Raw genomic sequence first — 19,334 nt, forward strand, 5'->3', positions numbered from 1 at the left:
ATGCAGCAGCTTCTTCGCCTTCCAAATGCCACACACCGTAGTCAACAACAGATCCCTGTCGCGTGCTAGCACCGACTTCGTGTCACGTTCGACAGCAAGAACGATTTCTAATTTTTCTTCTATGCTGAGCACCCGGCGTTTTTTTTTATCCGAGCTTCGGCATGACACGAGTCCTCACTTGCACGACACCACAACGCTCTCTGGCACGGCGCCGAAATGATGTTGATGTGGCTTCACGCGCAAATGCACAGGGCGCTTGGAGGCCGTTGTTCCGATCTCTGAGGCTTGTTGTTCTGCCGGACCACCCGATGGAGACGACACACCGCCGTGTTTGCGCGTCGAAAAGGGGAAATGCTACGTTTTAACCGATGCGTACGCAATAAGCTGGTACGGTTTATGCAGATACAAAACACATTATGTTCAATGGCCGCTGAGTCGGGGATTTGACTTTACTAATTTTAAAACGAAACTACTGTTTAAGCGGGTACGGTTTAATGAGGTTTTACTGTATACTGTTCTAGCATAAGGAATTGTAGGCGAAGCAGATGAATTTGTTGCCGTGCTGTACGAATGCAGCCTGTGAGCAAAGTAAAATATTCTTTCATTGCTTAATTTATCACATTGCGTAATGTGCTAATTATGTACCACAACTTTAAACTTCGTGAATATGACTAATTCTGCACCACAAAAACAAAATACAGGCAGATTTAGTGACTCTTTCCAAGTCCACAGTGATTGTCACTTTAGTAGTTCGCTGCTATACGGGAAAAGAAAGTGTCATTTAAGTGTCATTTCAAATTGATGGCAGTGTCGATAAGTAAATTGGCTGGCACATTATATACTTGTTATTCTGGACAATATTTACAAAATAATGTTAACACAATCAATCGTCACAAGCGAAGACAAGATAGCATTGCATGTAACACCCAAGGGATATTTTGCTCATTTAGAAGTGCAGAAATTGGTGAAGCATTAGCACCTAAAAAACAAGGTACTGTTTGTTGTCAGAAGCATGGCAGTTCTTATGAACAGGGATGATTATGACATTTGAAAACACACACCCAACAAAGTTTTCATAATTAGGGCTGACCCCGCACTTAGCCTTTTATTTTGCAAGCACTGCTATCGAGGGTATACATTTTGATGCAGTGAAGTGAGTGACGAACAGACTCACCTGCAAGTACATTCTGCAGCAAATTTCACTAAAAGTTTCCATCTGATACCCCTGTCAAAAGGGCAAATTTAGCAAGAGGGGAAGGTGTGCCTATCTGCCCTCTCTCCCATCGCGTATATGTCTCCTCCTCACACTGCCACATGCCGTATCGTGGAAGTAATCCGCAGCAAGTGCAAAGGCCGAGCTGAGATGGTTGGTGCTTTGATATGCATTGTGTTGCACACGTCTGGCGTTGGTGGTCGCATAATCAAGTTTCCTAGACACTGTGCGAAGCGTTCACTCGCATTGTCACAGCAAGTTCGTGGTCGAATGAGACCTTTCAGTTTTCCTGAGCATGCCCGACACCAATAAAACGACGAACCTTACCTCGTGTAGTCTCGTGGATGCCATCACTCCACCCATTTGTGGGTGCCATCTGATGATGGCTGTGTGTGCTAGGCATAGTCAGTTGTCGTGCCCAAAATTTACGGCGCTGTGCGATGCAATTCGCGCAGATCTCGGATGCTGTGAGCCATGTCTATGCATTGTTGTCAGCACTATCTGCACCTCATTTGCTGGTGCTCAGAGCTGCACTGTTATGGCCCGACTTTCTTGCAATTTGTTTATAAGTGCTTACTGACAAGAGACTATCCACCAGGAATGCTTTGGGAATTCATGCTGCTTTTACTGCTCAAACTTTAAAACCTAGAATTAACAACATTCATGATTTAACAAAGTTTTTCGCTAGTACAACTTCATTATATCGAGGTTTGACTGTATACAGGAAAGGAAAGTGTCATATGGAACTTATTGCAGTGTCGATGGGTAAATCACCTGGCACATTGTATATTTTTTATTCGAGGCATTACAGTCGAAACCACTTATAACAATCCCAGATATAACGACCTGTCAGTTAGAATGACCACATTTCACAGCACTTACGATTTTCCGACCCTGCCTATTGAAACTGCGTCCAGATATAATGAACATTTTGAAAAGCACTGTACTTTAAAACGAACACTTCAAACCCAGTTACTGTAAAAGGAGGGTGCATCCGAAGTTCTGAAGCACGGTTGCACGGAAGCACGACCAAACTTGGTGCACGGCAAAATAATATACAGTCTACGCTCATTACAACGGACCCGCGTGCAACAGACTTTCGGATATAACGAACCATATTTCAGCCTTAGTTTGTTCTACCCATTTTATTAATGTAACGAAGTTTGCTTTTAAAGGACTGCACTACAACGGACTATCTGCTACAGTGGACGAAATTAGTGGCGATCTTTTTTTCAAAATCGGGTGTATAAAACATACTTTTGCCATGTCGACATGGGCTGACAACTGACTTGCGAGTGCTTGCCCGCACGAGCGCCGTATCTTGAAAGTGATTTGCGATTTGGATGAAGTACGTGCCCGTGCAGGTGTGATATCTTGAAAGCGATCTGCAATGTGAACAAAGGGCGTGCCCGCACTGGCCTCATCTTCAAAGCTATCTGCGATGTGGATAAAGTGCGCCCAGTGCCAGTAGCTTCGTATGCGCTATGCTTTCTACGTTTAGTTCACGTTGAAGTGAGAGATAGGCACGCTACTGCTGCGGTATTTTGCTTAATTTGCTATCGCAATCGATGCTTCACCTTTCAGGCGAAACTGCACTTCTTTTTTTTTTTCTTACTTTCAACGTTCGTCACTCACTCTGCAATAAACCTATTAGACATCGTGACTAAAGTTTATGAAGTGAGGTGTCTCGGATATTACGGACATTGGATAAGATTGAAGTTTTTTTGCCGGATTATCAGGGTTCATAGTAACGATAGTCGACTGTATTTCCAAAATAACAAAATGATCAGTTATCACAAGTCAATACAAGACAGCATTCCACCACACACCTGCACGGCATGCAGTGCATTTGGAAATGAAGAGCTGAGAGTGGCAAAGCATGGGCAGTTTTCATTGGTGGTTTCCATTGCAAATGGCACGGAGATGCTTATAACATTTTAGGTTCGAAAAAAGAAAAGGGGTTTCAGACATGGTGCCGACCTTTCATTGAGTATTCCTGTATTTATGTTTGAAGCACTGCTCTTGAGGCTAAACACTTTGACGCAGTGAAGTGAGTTTGATGAATGCAGTCTTTGTCGCGTGCGTTGTATTAAGAGTGTCACTAAAATTTCCGTGTGACACTCTGCAAATGACACTAACGTGCACTCACTCAAAGTGCACTCACTCAAAGTGGCGCTAAATTTGCCTGTCGGACAGGGGTATCAATCGGCAGTATGTCATATAAAACTTAAGTGAGACATACCTTGTCAAACCACATGGCAAGAATATCGTAGGCATAACATTTCTTTAGTGCTTTGCATTGTGAAACTGTGAACTCTACCATGGTTAGAGGCTATGAAGATGCTGTACAAATGATGCTGATTGCACTTGTTTTGAATGATGGATACATTCCTCAGATATTTTTGTGACACTATTGAAAAGCTAGCATTAAGACAGGAAGAACGTAATAACTACTAAGAAGAGGGTTTATTCGAAGGAGTGGGGTCTTTCTTGGTTGAAGCTAGGGTTTGATAATAAATAATTTAATGCAGATTGAAAACATCGGATTATTGCTTGTATGTGTTGTCATAGGTGTGAGTATTTCTCTCATTTCTTTTGTGTTACCAAAATGTTACACGAACAAAGGATTAAGAACTGGAGACTATTTACAAAGTATATTTACCAAGGATAACTGCAGCGCTGGCCAGTTCAGCCGACAGCTCGAGAGCCAGAGCGCGTTCGTCGTCTTTGTCGGGGCGCCCGCGTGCATCGTCCACAAGAAACATGCAATATGCATGTATCAGTATAGTTCGCTATGTGATGAACTTATTATTTTGTGCATAACAGTCAGTGCTAAATGGATGCAAGAATGTTCTACTGTGCCCTGATGCAACCAAATGCAGCAGTTGTCATAATTTCACCAGTGGAGTAGTGTCAGAAGTGGCAACCTATGCCTTCACATATTTGTGCCAGTGGCAAGAAGACCCTATTTATCGTCGACATTCATCTTGTGTGTTTTTATTGGTTTCAATAGACCCTTAAGGGCTTTCCTTTTCTGGAGAACTCATTAGTATAATACTAACATCTCGGCTAGTCGTGGTCATGTTCTAAGAAGCTGTGTTCATGGAAAAAATCACACACATTGTTATGTCATAAAAAAAAAAAGGTTACGGCGCTAAACAGATGAGGACAAACGACAAATTTAGCTTGTGTTTATCATGAGAGCCAGTAAGGCACACTTATACATATTGCTATATTATAAAGGTGAACTATTTTTAAGCCCTTTAGATAGCAAATGCTGATGTTTCTTGTTACAAATGTTGTGCAGCTTGAATGACCGTCAAGCTCAGTTAGAAGAGGAAATGGAAAAAGTGAGAACTGATGCTCGTAAGTACTTTGGAGTCCTTTTTTTTTTTTTTTTCACAGACATTTTTCAAATTTACTTGCTTTCCCATCGTGGTTTGAAACTTCCTGCAAATTTCTTGCAGAAAACAGTGAATTCAACAAGCATTTTACTGCTTGTATGCTTTCCACATGTGTGCTTTGGGATGTTGCTGCTTGTAATTAGTACTCAAAACACTTAAACATCAAACTTCTGACTTTTGGATGCATGTGCCCTTGGAAGAAAGGCAGTTTTTTGTGTGGTTGGGGGCTAATGAGGTGATAACAATGTATGAGATCTAGTTCAAATGTAGCAGCATGCCTGGTATATTAATGTGGCCCAGCAAAATGGCCAGCACAGAGACTCAATTCAGTGGGCATCACTTTTATTGCAATGTATTAGAAGCAGTGTCCTTGAAAATACACAGCAGAAAGGCCCATTGTGTGTACTTCTAGGTGGGCTCTCCTGTGTGTTCTGATTTAGCTCTGGTTATGCTCAACATTATTTGAAGGTTGCAGGAATATAAACAAGTTACTGGCCCTCACTGCTCAGGCAATTCTTGCAAATCTGACCTAAAATGTGGTTGGTATGCATTATCAGTGATCAGTTGTTAATACACATACAGACAAGGTACAAGCCAGCAAACAGAGTAGGAAATGCTGCAGTGGCTCAGCAACTATGACAGTGCTGTTGTGGCTGTGGTTTAATGGGTCTGAATGCAAGCACCCTTGTGCTTAGACTTCGGTGCATATTGAAGAAACTGAGCCATTCAGTGTTTAGTCTGTTGCCCTCCGCTATTGGCAACACCCCTAGCCCCAACACAACTCTGGCATGTAAAGTACTATCGGTTATTCTTGTTGCATTGCCTTGTACGAGAGCCGCACATGGACAAAGGACAGCACAGGGCCACAGCTTTGCAGGGAACATAATGAGGAAGGACACTAAAGTTTATGACAGTATGTTCCTCAATAGTTTTAAATGGCAGCAATGCTGGTGAGGTAATAGCCAAGATACCTAAATACCAAAAGGTGGTCTCGAGAATTCCTTCCAATTCTTAAAAAAGAACATGTCCTAACAAGACTGACAGCTGCAGGTATCAACAGTTGCAAGGCAACATTCTTTATAGAATATGAGCTTCGTTGGTACCTGTCATCTAGTTTCCATAATGTAACATACTTTGGTGTGCAACCCCTCTAATGAACTGTAATTTATGCACATTCATACTTTTGAAAACACCTTTGACAGCGCCCTATAGTTATATCTATGTAATAGGTGCGAATATGACGCATATGTAAACCAACACACACACCTTGTGTGGGTGTATGTCTGTATGTGTGTCGTCATTTTTGTGGCTATTACATAGATAAACAAAACCAACATGCCCAAATTTATATCCTAATGCCCTATAGATATGTTATGATGATTACAACTGTAGCGTGGATGCAGCTTTATACAAGTCTCATGCACCTGGACACACGTGAAAAAAGAAAACTAATTTGGTCAAAAATCATATCATAGCACATGGACGTAGTGGCTACCAAATTTAAAGCTAAAATTATTAAGCTTGCATTCTGCCAGTTTACTGATGAGTAGTGGATGTGGGGCCTACTATAAAAACAGGAATGTAGGACGAGTTTCTTTTTCTAGGAAATTGAGTGAAGAAGTACCCCATCAGTTAAGCGGTCTTTGGCAAAATTTATATCATTGTTTGGCCACTATGGGACAAAAAAAATAATGCAGAGAACCGTCACATACTTTGTTATTGCTGTTGCAAACATGCTTTGCTACTATTTCAGGGTGCAAAGTTAGAAGGTCTCAGCTCGACTTTAGTGCTTTATATGAAAATAGTTTGATAGAATATGCGGAAGCAAGAGGGAGCGTGGCGGCGCTGCACCGTTTTAGTGTTTTCAAAAACAGAAAATAAAACAGTGCAACTGTCCACTTTCGATGAAAAATTCATTCCGTGGTGGCTACGCTGTTCATACTAAACTTGAAGACATGGTGGAATATCTTTGCAAGCACCATGCATAAGTTCTCCTGGTAATGGCAGAGTCGATTCATTGCATAGGTTTTTGAAGTTTCACATAAATGCTTCGCTTCGTGAAGCAGGGAATGCTTGTCTTTTCGCAGGAGGTCGCATCTGCAAAAACAGATAAGCTTTTAGCACTTTTTAATAAGGCTGTGGCGAAAAAATACCTGCTGGGGCAAAATGGCAGCACTGAAGAGAGATCTCTTCATCCACTACAGTTTATGGTCATAGTGCAAAAATCCTGAAGTTGCTATTGACGAGGGGCAATATCACGTGAATGACTGGCCTCATAAGGACTTAAAAGGGGCCTGAAGTGCTTTTTTATTGAAGTCGAGGAATGCAGTTAAAATTAGACTAAACTACAGTCGAACCCACTTGTAACAATCTCAGATATAACAATCTGTCAGTTTTAGTGACCACATTTCAGTGCATTTGCAATTTTCCGACCTTGCCCATTGAACTTCTTCCAGGTATAACGAATGTTTTTTATACCGCTCTACTGTTACAACAAGCCCTTTGAACCCGGCCACGGTAAAATGAGGGTGCACACGAAGCACCAAAGCATGGAAGTGTTGCCGAACTTGCTGCACAGTGGCTCGCGCCGACTCCATTCAGACCGCTTTGATGATGTGAAATGTGATGAGCAAGCCACCACCATGCGCAGATTTCGAAAGCCGCGAAGAAGGCATGAAGAAGGTCGCTCTCTTTTAGGCACGCCTCCTTGGAGGAGGAGGCAGCGTAGAGCATAAACAGCGTGACGCAGGCTGTGCACTGGTACCAGCACCGATGCGATATCGGATGCCATGACAGTGTACTCTCATTTTTGCACAATTGTCCGTTCAGTACCACGTGTATAACGCCTATTTCAGCTATTTGGAACGACTAGCTATGTCTTTCCACCATGGGAACAACGGTTGCTCAAGCATTCCTGTTGATATTCATGCGGCTCAAGTCAACACACTGCCTCCATGCAACGTGGCAAAGGATTGGTGGTTACTATGCCATTATCAGGAGATCATGGTTCAGCAAAGCTTCATTTACGCGTTACAATTGCTGATAACGGTGTGCCTTTCGAACATCGAATGTTTTTTTTTTTTTTTTTTTTCCACAGGAAGCAACCCACAGTCGAAACCCGCGATAACGAAATCCTGCGACTACGAAATTCTCGTGACCCGAAATATTTTCGTATCCCTGGCAAATGCTCATCGCATTCAATTTCATACCTTTCATCAATGAAACATTGATGTACTACAATCCTGCATCAACGAAATTTGCCGGAACATGGCCCCGCATAATACCTACTTGCGCAAGGCTAGCAGTCTCCAAAAAATGTGCTCAAGTGCGATTGGGTTGCACTAAAATTGCGTAAAATACCATTACATTACCCTTGCATGTGCGTTGCCATTTTTGTTTACAAAAACAACCAAGCACTGGAAGCGATCGCACTGGAAACACATCATGGCTGCCATCTTGTTTCTTGATTGCCCGTTTGAAGTGGTATCATGTTGCTACCGACATGTGGCGATGGTTTTTGCATACCTAGTGCAGTGCGTAATTCCTTGGCGAGAAAAATGCAGTAAAAACAAGGAAATCTACATACAACCAACGTGGTATTGGTTATGGCGCTTGAGATGGCGGTCGCAGCATGGAGTTCCACGCATCGGGCCGTGATTGAGCGATCGTCCGGGAATATGCATTCCTTGCTTCAAGAACAGTGGTTTTGGTGCCACCCAATGGGCATCGCGTATTGACTCTGCGCCGGATGTAGATTTGCGTGAAGGGACTGTAATCTCGATGGACTGCCTTTGAGTATACAAGGTACAATCACTTTGCGCTCGGCACTGTATGCATCGGCGCCTATGGGTGAGAGCATGTACTGGAGAAATGCTGCTGCATGCGTGGAACGCTGTCGCTCTGTGTCCGGTGCCGTGTTACGCAAGATCTTGCAAAAGTGATTGTATCTCCAAAAGCAATTGATCGAGAATACTGCTCCACAGCATTGCTACCACTGATCGACGCATGCAGCGCACTTTGTACTGTCAGCAATGTGGTTCTATATACTCGCAAGCTTGCCAAAGTAGGCTGATGGAATTTTGACTGTAATGTTTCTTTCTGTGATGCATTACTTATCTGTGCTGTCTCATTTTGCAACAAAGAAATTCTCGCAAAAGTGAATTTTTTGTGTTCCCCTCTGATATCGTTTCTGCGAGGTTCAACTGTAACATAATTTTACAACCCTTATGTGGGTAATGCGCAGTCATAATGTGGCAAACACAGTGTCCAAGGCCTTCGCCAAATAGCGGCATGCCGCAGCAGTTTCCAAAGTTTACGTTCTGGCCAACTAGAATGCTTCAATCTCTTTTACGAAATACAGTCCAGTACTGCCGGTAGTTAACTATATCACATGCTCTCGAATAAAAAATGGCAGCTGTGCTTGTAGTTTCGAAATTGCAGGTGATCGGAGCCAGGCACTGTTTCTAAACAGCTATACGATGCTGCATTTCATACTTTAGGTGGAAGTTTGTAACGGAAATTTGCTGATGGGCACGGGAACGCACCGGGAACAAAAATGACACTGAAAACCTGGTTTTCGAATCAAAGTGCTGCCGAATTGTAACTGCTTACGCAAGCTTCAGTGCAGTTATTTTTTTAGTGTGTTTAAGGGTGAGCCCACATATAACGAACTACTGATATAACAACCACTTTTCGCAAAACTATCTTGTTCGTTGTAAACGGGTTTGACTGTATTTGAGAAATACTTTGCAGCAAGAAGTACTTGAATGTGATCAGCAAAAGCAGAGTTATTTGCTATCAAATATTGCTTGTGATCCCCTTCGGGGTGCTCCCGCTCCTTCTTCAATGCCTTGCACTGCAAGGGCTACGGCAGAGCGGGGCGTGCCCACAACACTCCGCCTACTGAATGTCACTGGGATGTGCAGTTCAAACTTGATTTTGGATGTTCACATAGACGGCACTGTTTCCAAATTTGGTGCCCACAACACATCCAGTACGGTTGTCCTCAGCGAGTCGTAGTTCACTTAGCAAGTGAGCTTGTCGCGGCACCTCACGGCAGCTGTGGTATCTACACTATGTAGCAAACCGCAGCTACATGCAATTGTAGTGCGTATGCACAGCATTTGCTTTGTGCACGACAGGGCTGGACTGCACGTTTGCGCTCATATCCTTCAATCTAGCCATGTTACGTGCTGCGGACTGGCTTAGTCCTACACCAGCTTGACCGACAGATAGTAGCTACATCCAACTTGTGCATTGTGAAGCACTGTCAATAGCTCACTACAAAGTGATGTCAACCAAAGTGTCCAGCCATAACCAGCCAGGAGTCAGCATGCGCTGACAAGCGTACATCTAGCCTGACCTTAAGTATGGCATGGTTAGAGGTTAGTTGAGTGTTCGAAACTAATAGAAATTAGCGAGACTTGACAGCTGTGACACTGATAAGCAGTGTGGCCAAAGTTTCATTGCTACATGGGCCTGCACGACCGAGCGTTAGCAGACAATAGTCGGCAATGGTATGATAATCGTACATCTAGAAGTATGTAATTCCTATCGAAATTTAAAATACAGATTATTGCTTGCCTCAGCCTATTTATTAAAGTGCGCCAATAAATACACCGTAACAGTAGGAAGAAGTGCACTGATCCAAACACACTTACTTGATGTCAGTTATTGGCCAGTAGCAGCTGCTTATGAGAATCTGCTATATGATGAAATGGTAGCAGCTTGAAAAGAGTGAGGGGCCGGCAACTGTTGAAAAGAGAGTCTTTGAGAAAAGGGTGGCATCATGTTCTGCTTGCAAGCTCCATGTGCCGCACAAAACTGCAAAATTGGGCTGAGATATTCGCAGCAGTGTATGCTATCTGTAGACTGATTTTTCTCCAAGCCCGAGCATGGCTGGCAGTACGGCTGGGTTGGCTTCTGTGATAACCACGCCTGCATCTTGGGTGTTCAGTGCATGTCACTCACTGCTCGAAGGATGTGGCACAAGCTTTTAAGAAGTGCTGCATAATAAGTGCTTTTGACATCACTGGCAATGATGTGCTGCAGGTTGTCAAAAGTGACTAGTGGCTGTCCCCAGGCGAGAGTCCTGATAGCTCAGACCAGTCACTTTGCTATCTTTGGCTCTGATGATGAATGGGCAAATTGACTGAATAAAGTATATTTTGTAGTTAACTGCATTGCAGATGGGGTCAACTCATATTCTGATTTATACGATAATTATAGTGATCATATCTCTTCACCTTTTACAGGTTCAATGCTGCAGCAACGCCAGAAATTAGCTGCTGAGCTGAAGTCACGCAGTGAAACAGCCTCCACTCTCTCTGAACAGAGCTTGACTGAGTTACGAGATGATATTAAGGTATGCACACGGGAATATATGTCTTATCTGCGCACAACTAGTTGCACACTATTTAGAGGCATACCATATGATTGCAAGACAAGTTTCTTTTGTGAAATTGCTACATAGGATCGTGTAATTGTATTTTAAATGTGGCCATGAGTGCACATATTTAGAATCACTTAAATACTTCTTGCATCTGGTAATAAAATGTTCCCAATATCTGCGTAATGCTGCCGTGAATATTCGAGCCAAATATTATTCTGTTGCATGCAGCATAGAGCATACAATCTCACGTAAATGGATTGCTTGATCTCTCCTTCAGCTTTCGAGCCCCCCCCCCCCCCCCCCCTGCTTTATTTTTTCGCCTTGTGCCACGTCAGTGATGACTTTACCACCTACATGACGACCCATAGATGCCAGCCATTTGACTATTGTTCATGGCCATGAATTGCTCCTCAATGAAAGCTTGCGCCTATATGTGCCTCCTCCAGATTTTCTGGGAAATTTGGAAGCAGCGGTAAACACATCCCGCCCATCCTGTCACCGCTGCTTTGTCGCTCACAGGCACCTTTGTCGGGCACCAACCTTGGAAGAAAAAGAAAAGAAACAGCAGGCAGGGTATTGTTTTAGGCAGTTGGCGGGGAAGGGGAAAGCAAACATTGCGTTCTTCATGCAGTAGAATCTAGCTCATGTTGAAAAAGAAAAAAAAAGAAAAGGAACACAAGGAAAGATGTACTAATCAGGAAAAGTTGCAATTTGAAGTGACAAAAATATTTGGCAAACTGAGCTGTAGTTAACACTTAAGTAATGCAAAGTGTTGCACTAATCATTGCAATATGAAACTCGACATGCTGATCTGGTGGGGCCCGAGCGGCCCTACATGATGATAAATGTTAGCAGCAACGACAAAAAGTAGAGCTGTTGTCTTCCGGTAACTGTTTTTCGGCATTTCTGCTGTTTTGACTCACAATCTTGTTGTTTTTCTTGCCTGCAATAAATGTTGGCGCTTCGATTAAATTCACTGCGGTGTGGCCTATTTGTGCTGGTGCTCAGATTTTAAATATGCTGGCACTTGGATTAAATAGTCTGGTGCTCAGATTATTTCCATTGTGCTTAAGATTGTTACAGCTGGCACTTGTATTAAACCGTGCAGGAAAACCTGAAGCGCAAGAAGCAGCCCAAATCGGCAACATCGTTTTCAACATTGAAAGTATCTAATAACTAACAAATTTATAAGCAGTGTAGTCCAGGTGCAAAAGTTGAAACATATATTTGTTTCTTTGTTGCCGACAAGCAGCCTTCATTATTCATTGAAAACCCAGTTAAAAGGTGCACTTATACTGAAGTGAGCAAGCGTCTGGACAATGCACAAAGCGTGCTGCTTTGCGTAAGATGCTTGGAGTATTCTACCATTCATAACAGCTGTCTTTGATGTACCCCTATTAAAAATAATGTAACCCACCGTGGTTGCTCAGTGGTTATGGTGTTGGGCTGCTGAGCACGAGATCACGGGATCGAATCCCTGCCGCGGCGGCCGCATTTCGATGGGGGCGAAATGCGAAAACACGCGTGTTCTTAGATTTAGGTGCATGTTAAAGACCCTCAGGTGGTCCAAATTTCCGGAGTCCTCCACGACGGCGTGCCTTGTAATCAGAAAGTGGTTTTGGCATGTAAAACCCCATATTATAAAAGAAAAAATCACGTACACGTTAAATGCATCTTCTATAAGTTGCATAAAAGAACTTGCAAAGGTGAATTCTACTATTGTTGCTGTACCGCTGTATTTTTCATGTGCCTGCAGTTGCTGGCACTGAGCAGCTCGTTTGGGTAACTATTGGTGCACATGAGATGGTAGAGGGGGTCAGGCAGGGGTTAAACATTACTCCTAATACTTATGCTGTCAGTCTCATTTCATGTAGCAAGATATGTACTCATTTATGGCTCAGAAATCACCTAGTGACTCTTAAATGAGCACGAGGAGAGTGCTTCTTGTTCTGTTTCCTGAATCTTGGACTTTTCCAGATGTAATGGCCAACACACATGGTCATGCATACTTGCAATTGTTGTTTAAGAAAAAGTGGTGCTCTTTTTATTTATGTGGTTCTTTTTTACTGCAGTGTCTACTTCCAGCATATTTTGCATCATTGCTGCTATCTTTCCTGTCTCTTTATTTACATTTTTCCAGCAGCATTTTGTAGTATTTTTTAAATACTAATATAGTGTATGCATTGTAGTGCACTCAAAGTCTAGCTAAAATTTCTGGATCATGCAGTTTTTTTGGCAGGCTCGAACAGTGTGGTTTATTCTTCACTTTTTTACATAGAAAATAAACTTGTTGATTTTGTATTTTCTGAGTGTTATCATTGTGGAGTTGAATATGCTGTTCATACATATATCCTGTCATCTGAGCAGTATGCTGATGCATCACAAATCTGCTCTCATTGATTCGCATTACTTTTCCCACATTCTAGCAAGTTTCTTGCGTGAAGTGGTACTGTATTGTAGCATTCAAGTTGTTCATGAGAAAATTTTCTTTCAGCATTTTGTAGTTGAACGTAAATATGATGAAGAGCTGGGTAAAACTGCAAGGTTTGTCTGCACAAAGGAGAAGATTGAAAAGGTGAGAAAGTATTCCAGGAACTCTTCTATCTCAGCCTGTATAGCTCAGTGCCTGTCATACCTGGTTGCCTACTGCATGCACTTAAGTGAAATTATATGTTGAGCTTGGTTGTGGGGAGTGGTATGTACAACGCAGTCCACTGTTACAGTGAACACTTCCCAGAGGGTAAAATCTGCACGTGCTCTACACTTGTGTGTTGCCTTAACAGTGGGACAGCACTGTACAATGACTACAAAACTTCATACTCTATGTAAAATCAATTTGACCAAGCAATGTCCTGCACTCAAAACAGAGCATAAATGGCAATAATTTTTGCTTTTGATTATCATACAGCAGTCACAGCACTTGCTTTTTACCAATTTATTAAGGTTCACATTAAGGTTGGAGTTAGTAGCCAGTATTGCAGCATCCTTACAAGCAACTGTTCACTTAAGAAAGGTTTCTGTCAGTGGCATTGGAATGCTGAAATTAGGTAATGTTTCAATCTTGTGCACGGATTGTGAAATTTGTATGGGCTCTTACCTGCTCTTAAAGGACCCCTCACCAGGTTTGGGCATTGCAAAGAGACAAGCACGATGTGTAGACCAGCAGTAACAATCATTTCAGCGAAGTGTTGCATCATTGTATGCTACAAAAACAGGTGCAAATTCAAATGAAAGCCTATGAATCCTTCTTTCTGAGGAGCTGCTCTACCTGCCAGTAGAGATGTCACACGCATACCGTCTGTAGCGTGCAAATAGCTATCAGCAACACAAGGAACTTGTTTCCCGTGAAATGCAGAGCACACAAACTCGCCACCAGAAATGTGCCATGCAGCAAGAAAAAATGAAAGGAAAAAAAAAAAGGAGTCGTGGTCGTGATATTAATGCCAATTTGGACCCTTGATTCAATATGGGAGCAGGCAAAGGAGAAATGTTGCTTGCACATGCAGGTTGAGGCGATAGGTGGGGTCTAAAAAATGGCAGCCATGAAGTGTTTCCGGTACTGGTGTGCAATTATTCGAGACTTCTATTTGATTCGAATCTGTTGGTATTTGATTTGATTCGAAAGACACTTTTACGATTCAAAATATTCGAAAGCCTAAAAATTCTGTCGACAGTGTTTTTATATTTAGCTTCACAGCAGTACAGTCTTCTCATGCGGAGAAGCATACAGAATGTATTGCTGTGAAGCATATTTGCCATGCAGTGAAGCATACCAAATGTAGACCTGGGGCTTGTGGCTACCTGACACTATCAGCTCAAGTACCCACCATGTGCTGCCTCTTCATGCATCTGAACAACACCAGCCACCAGGTGGAAACCTCTGTGTCTGCTACTAATTTGGCTAAGTGCCTAAAAACACGATTTGTGAATTACAAATTCGACCAAGCAACAAGCTTAGCAATGTTTTTAGACCTTTCGTCTAAAGTAGTTGAGTACCACTAGGATGATTCAATTGCAAACTGGTTAAAAATCTGGCTTTAGTAGAAGCAAGTAAAATTTAAATACCAAGGAACTTAGAGATGTCCTCAACAGTGCAAGCTCCTGAAGATGCTCCTTCCACGTCGGTACTGTAGAAAGACTTGATAAGTTCGTCAACCAGCAGAACTTTTCGTTGCCACAAGCACAGGTTGAAAGATATGTGTATGAATTTTGGGCCATAAAGAGGATCAGTGTGCGTTGTGGTGAAACCATGGTGCCCACTGTGCGCGGCTCTTTTCATGTCTGAAGGAATTATGGCGTGCAGGAGGGTGTCGCTACTCTCTGAACATATTGAGCAGCTATCCTTCCTTCATGACATCATTAAATAACTGCAGTTGGAATACTGTCAAGTAAAAGTGTTGTAGTACAGAATTTTGTTGACCACAAGGCATAATTTTCGTGTACATTGTTTGCTGCGCAATAAATTTGCTTTTTTTTGCATACCTCTGTTTGTTGAAAATATTGCATTTTTGCAAAGCCAATAGTAATCATATCCAAAAAATATTCGATTCAGACTTGGTTGTTATTATTAGAATTCGCTTCAAAATCAAAAATTTGATATTTGCACATACCTGGTTTCCGGCCCTTACAATTGCTTCCAGCACTTGCAGTACACAGAAGGATGGCCTTCGAGGTTTCCTTGCATTACACCAAGGAAGCCATCACTGGTAGTGCGATTTGTGCACCTCCTATGAGGGAAAGCCTCTGATGCAGGGAAGGTAGCTTGCGTCATTGTACTATCATCTTGCAACATTTTGTTTCCTTCTATCTCCACTATTACTAAACCGTTATTTTAAAGAAATCTTTCAGTAGAACACTCTGGATGGCTCCTTATAACTTCCCATGCATAATCTAAACTTTCAACTGGGCCTGGTAAAGGGACCCTTTAAGGTGCACTGCTGCGATTGTGGTTTGGTAACTTAGCAGGTAATCGTGAGCTTTTCGTGCCAAGTAGACTAAAGGTCGCAATGTGGTCATGCATGATTTGTTATTGCGGGAAAGACTACTTGAGCATGTGAAATTTTCAGTCCAGTGCTGTGAACAGTGCGATGCCATTGTTATAAGATCAAGTTCGTGAAAATATTCATTTTCGTTCCACTTTCATTAATTTCTTTAGGAAATCAAGGATTTTGGCCAAGGTGAGTTTCTCTTCTACTCCATAAGGCAATGAATGTCCATTTGCATTGGTGCTCTGTAACTGTTCTCCCTCCTTCCTTGTGCAGTGGTTCACGTGAGGGATCCGTACACATCTCGGCGACTGTCAATGTCTTCTGTGGCCAGTTCAAGCTACCATGACTCTGGTTACCACCCATCAGCCACATCCAGTCCAGTTTACAGGAGTCAGTATTGTAAGTTGCATTTGAAATTCTTGTAGGGCTTACAAATCTTGGTCACAACCATACCAAGTATCCTGTATATGTACATGTATCATGAATTTTTAAGGAAGCCAACAATGACACCAAGGGCAGCATAGGGGAAATTACTTATAGTTCTTATTTGAATTAAAGAAATGATAAATGAATGGAAATAACAGTGGATGAAAACAACTGGCTGCAGGTGGGATACGAGTCCACGTGTTTGCATTACATGTGCGATAATTCAATTATGAACTACAGTGGAACCTCGTTAAACCATAGTTAGCCGGAGCTTGAAAAAAAGTACGTACTAAACGGTAGTACTGTTTAACCGAAACAGCATGAGATCACCCACTTGCCTGTCGAAAACGGAACACGGAGAGAGTGCGATGAAAGGGGAAAAAAACATGCAGTATTTATTCACTTCGCGCGACAAAAGTCTTATTTTCATTTGATGCTGCGGTGGCCTAGCACGACGACAGCAGCCTCAAACTTACTGAAGTGCGTGCCAGCTTTTTAGCCAGCCCCTCTTCTCGGCAAACACTCACATGGCAGATCCCTCGTTGGCGTTACGTATTCTCCGTGCACGCGCGCGGTAGTGCTGCAGAAGTCTCAGGGTGCCTTTTTCATTGCCGGGTGCTGTTCTCATCGCGACGATTGCACTCATGAAGCTGACGCAATGCGCAGCTTCTGCCACTGTCGGGCCTGAATCGCCCATGCTGTCGCTTTCCGTGTCGTCCTCATCACTGTCGCTAGTCGGCACTTCGGCAACAACAGAGGCAACGATGGCGAAAAGTCGAACTTTGTAGCCAACATCTCTTCGCAGTCGCAGCAGCGCTGCCGAGCAACTTCTTCGCATTCCAAATGCCACACACCATAATCAACAGCAGATCCCTGTCGCATGCCAGCACCAACTTCTTGTCACGTTCGATAGCATGGACGATGTCAAATTTTTCTTTTATGCTGAACACCCGGAGTCTTTTTTATCCGAGCTTCGGCATGACGCGAGCCCTTGCTTGCACGACACCACAACACTCTCTGGCACGGCGCCGAAATGATGTTGATGTGGCTTCACACGCAAACGTACAGGGCGCTTGGAGGCTGTTGTTCTGATCTCTGAGACTTGTTGTTCTGCCGGGCCGCCTGATGGAGACGACGCACCGCCTTGTTTGCGCGACGAAAAGTGGAAACGCTACGTTTTAACCGATGCATACGCAGTAAGCTGATGCGGTTTATGAGGATACAAAACACATTATGTTCAATGGCCGCCGAGTCGGGGATTTGACTTTACTACATTTAAAACGAAAATACTGTTTAAGCATGTACGGTTTAACGAGCTCTTACTATACATGTAATTTCCCCTATGCTGTCCTTCGTGTTATTGTTTGTTGGCTTCTTATGATATGACTAATAAAAATAGGGCCCCTCTGTTTCCTTTCTTCCGGTTCATTACATAGCGAGGGTTTAAAATCCAGCCTTGAGGTAGCATATGTGGGTTTATTGACCAGTTGCCCTCACCCAAAAAAAAGTTCACATGGACGTGACGCCTGCGGCAGAAAGGATGTTCCACATCCACCACCAAGACCATGAGTGGTATCGCAGACTAACGCTCTGAGGTTTAGTTCTAGTAGATAAATGTAAATATCCCAGAAAGTGGATGGAAATCAGCAATGAAATAGCTCAATTGGTAAGATCATCACAAGCGTAATGCGAAGACGTGGGTTCATATCCCATCCACGGTGTTGTGACTTCGGGGTGGACTACGAAAGACGGACTCCTTCCGCAGACGAAGAAGAAATGAAAAACTTTATGCAATATTTACAGATAGTGGATGATAGTGTACAGGTAGCAGTAAGAGCGCATCAGACCGACTGGCCGGCTGGAAGCGACTCTCTCCTCTCACAATGGGCTGGTTCTTTCTTAAATCCCTTCGGCGAGTCCTCGTCGGCAGGAACCAGTTTGGCGACTTCTCGTCGGCAGGAACCAGGCGAGGCAGGGTGATGACGTTGCCCGCGTCGAATTCTTGATTCGTCGCGGAGATGGCTGGGCGCTTCTTGAAGTCGCCTCCCGTGTTGAATTCTTGATTTGTCGTTGAGAAGTGGGAGCTCCCGTCGCCTCGCTGATATGCACGGGGTGCACATAGTATGGCAGCCCCCGTCGCCTCGATGACAGGCATGTGTTACGGCACAACAGCGGCCAGTTTTTTCATCCACTTTCATTTCCCTTTACTGTCGCCGACCATTTATTCGGACCTCACGGGACTGCGGAAATGTCCGAATAAACAGGCGTCCGAAAAAGCAGGTTAAGAAAAAAAATAGAAATCCTTTATTTCCACGCACTTATTCGGGCTCGGCAGTAGGCTTGAAGAAATCGTGAATGCGCCGTTGCATGCTGTTCCGTTTACGTGCAATCAGATAAGCCTGAATCTCAAAGAGGGTCGTACGGTCACTATAGGCGGCTGAAAGCACAGTCACTACTTGTACACGCTCCGCATGCGACGGCAACGTAGCACATGGTGCGTCATCTTCCGACTCGGAGTCATCGTCCAGCAGTGCAGCAGAAACCTGACGAATGATCTCGCTGTCGTCGAGCTCTGTGCATGTCAGTACAGCAGTGTCAGACCTGTGAAACTGTTAAATGAGACGGTGTCTGGAATCGCAATGCAACCACTGCGCAGGTCTCGGCAGAACATTTTCGGTGTCAGTAGGGAGCACATCGGAAGCCGACAAATCTTAGGCCTCCCAGCACCCGCTTGCCGGCATTCCCAAGCGCAGTCTGCACGCCACTGTCGGCGCCATTAGACACTTGGCGCGATCTTTCCGTATGCCACGTTGGATCACTGCAACCTAAGTGCGTGGAAATAAAATTTTTCTTTTTTTTTTTTCTTAATCTGCTTTTTCGGACACCTGTTTATGCGGACATATCCGCAGTCC

At 43.4% G+C, this 19,334-nt stretch overlaps 1 protein-coding gene across 7 annotated transcripts in view; it reads left to right on the forward strand.

Moving 5' to 3' along the window:
* The window catches only part of LOC126545641 (spermatogenesis-associated serine-rich protein 2-like), a 50,367-nt gene that overhangs the window by 18,256 nt on the left and 12,777 nt on the right, over nucleotides 1–19,334 (forward strand). For all 7 annotated transcript variants that reach the window (XM_055061534.1, XM_055061535.2, XM_055061536.2 and 4 more), the window contains 5 exons: nucleotides 4,521–4,579; nucleotides 10,872–10,981; nucleotides 13,503–13,583; nucleotides 16,164–16,185; nucleotides 16,270–16,395. In XM_055061534.1, the coding sequence (XP_054917509.1) occupies nucleotides 4,521–4,579; nucleotides 10,872–10,981; nucleotides 13,503–13,583; nucleotides 16,164–16,185; nucleotides 16,270–16,395 (398 nt within the window). The remainder of the gene's footprint in view (nucleotides 1–4,520; nucleotides 4,580–10,871; nucleotides 10,982–13,502; nucleotides 13,584–16,163; nucleotides 16,186–16,269; nucleotides 16,396–19,334) is intronic.

This window comes from Dermacentor andersoni, chromosome 1 (assembly GCF_023375885.2).
Source record: "Dermacentor andersoni chromosome 1, qqDerAnde1_hic_scaffold, whole genome shotgun sequence".
NCBI classification, from domain to species: Eukaryota; Metazoa; Arthropoda; class Arachnida; order Ixodida; family Ixodidae; genus Dermacentor; species Dermacentor andersoni.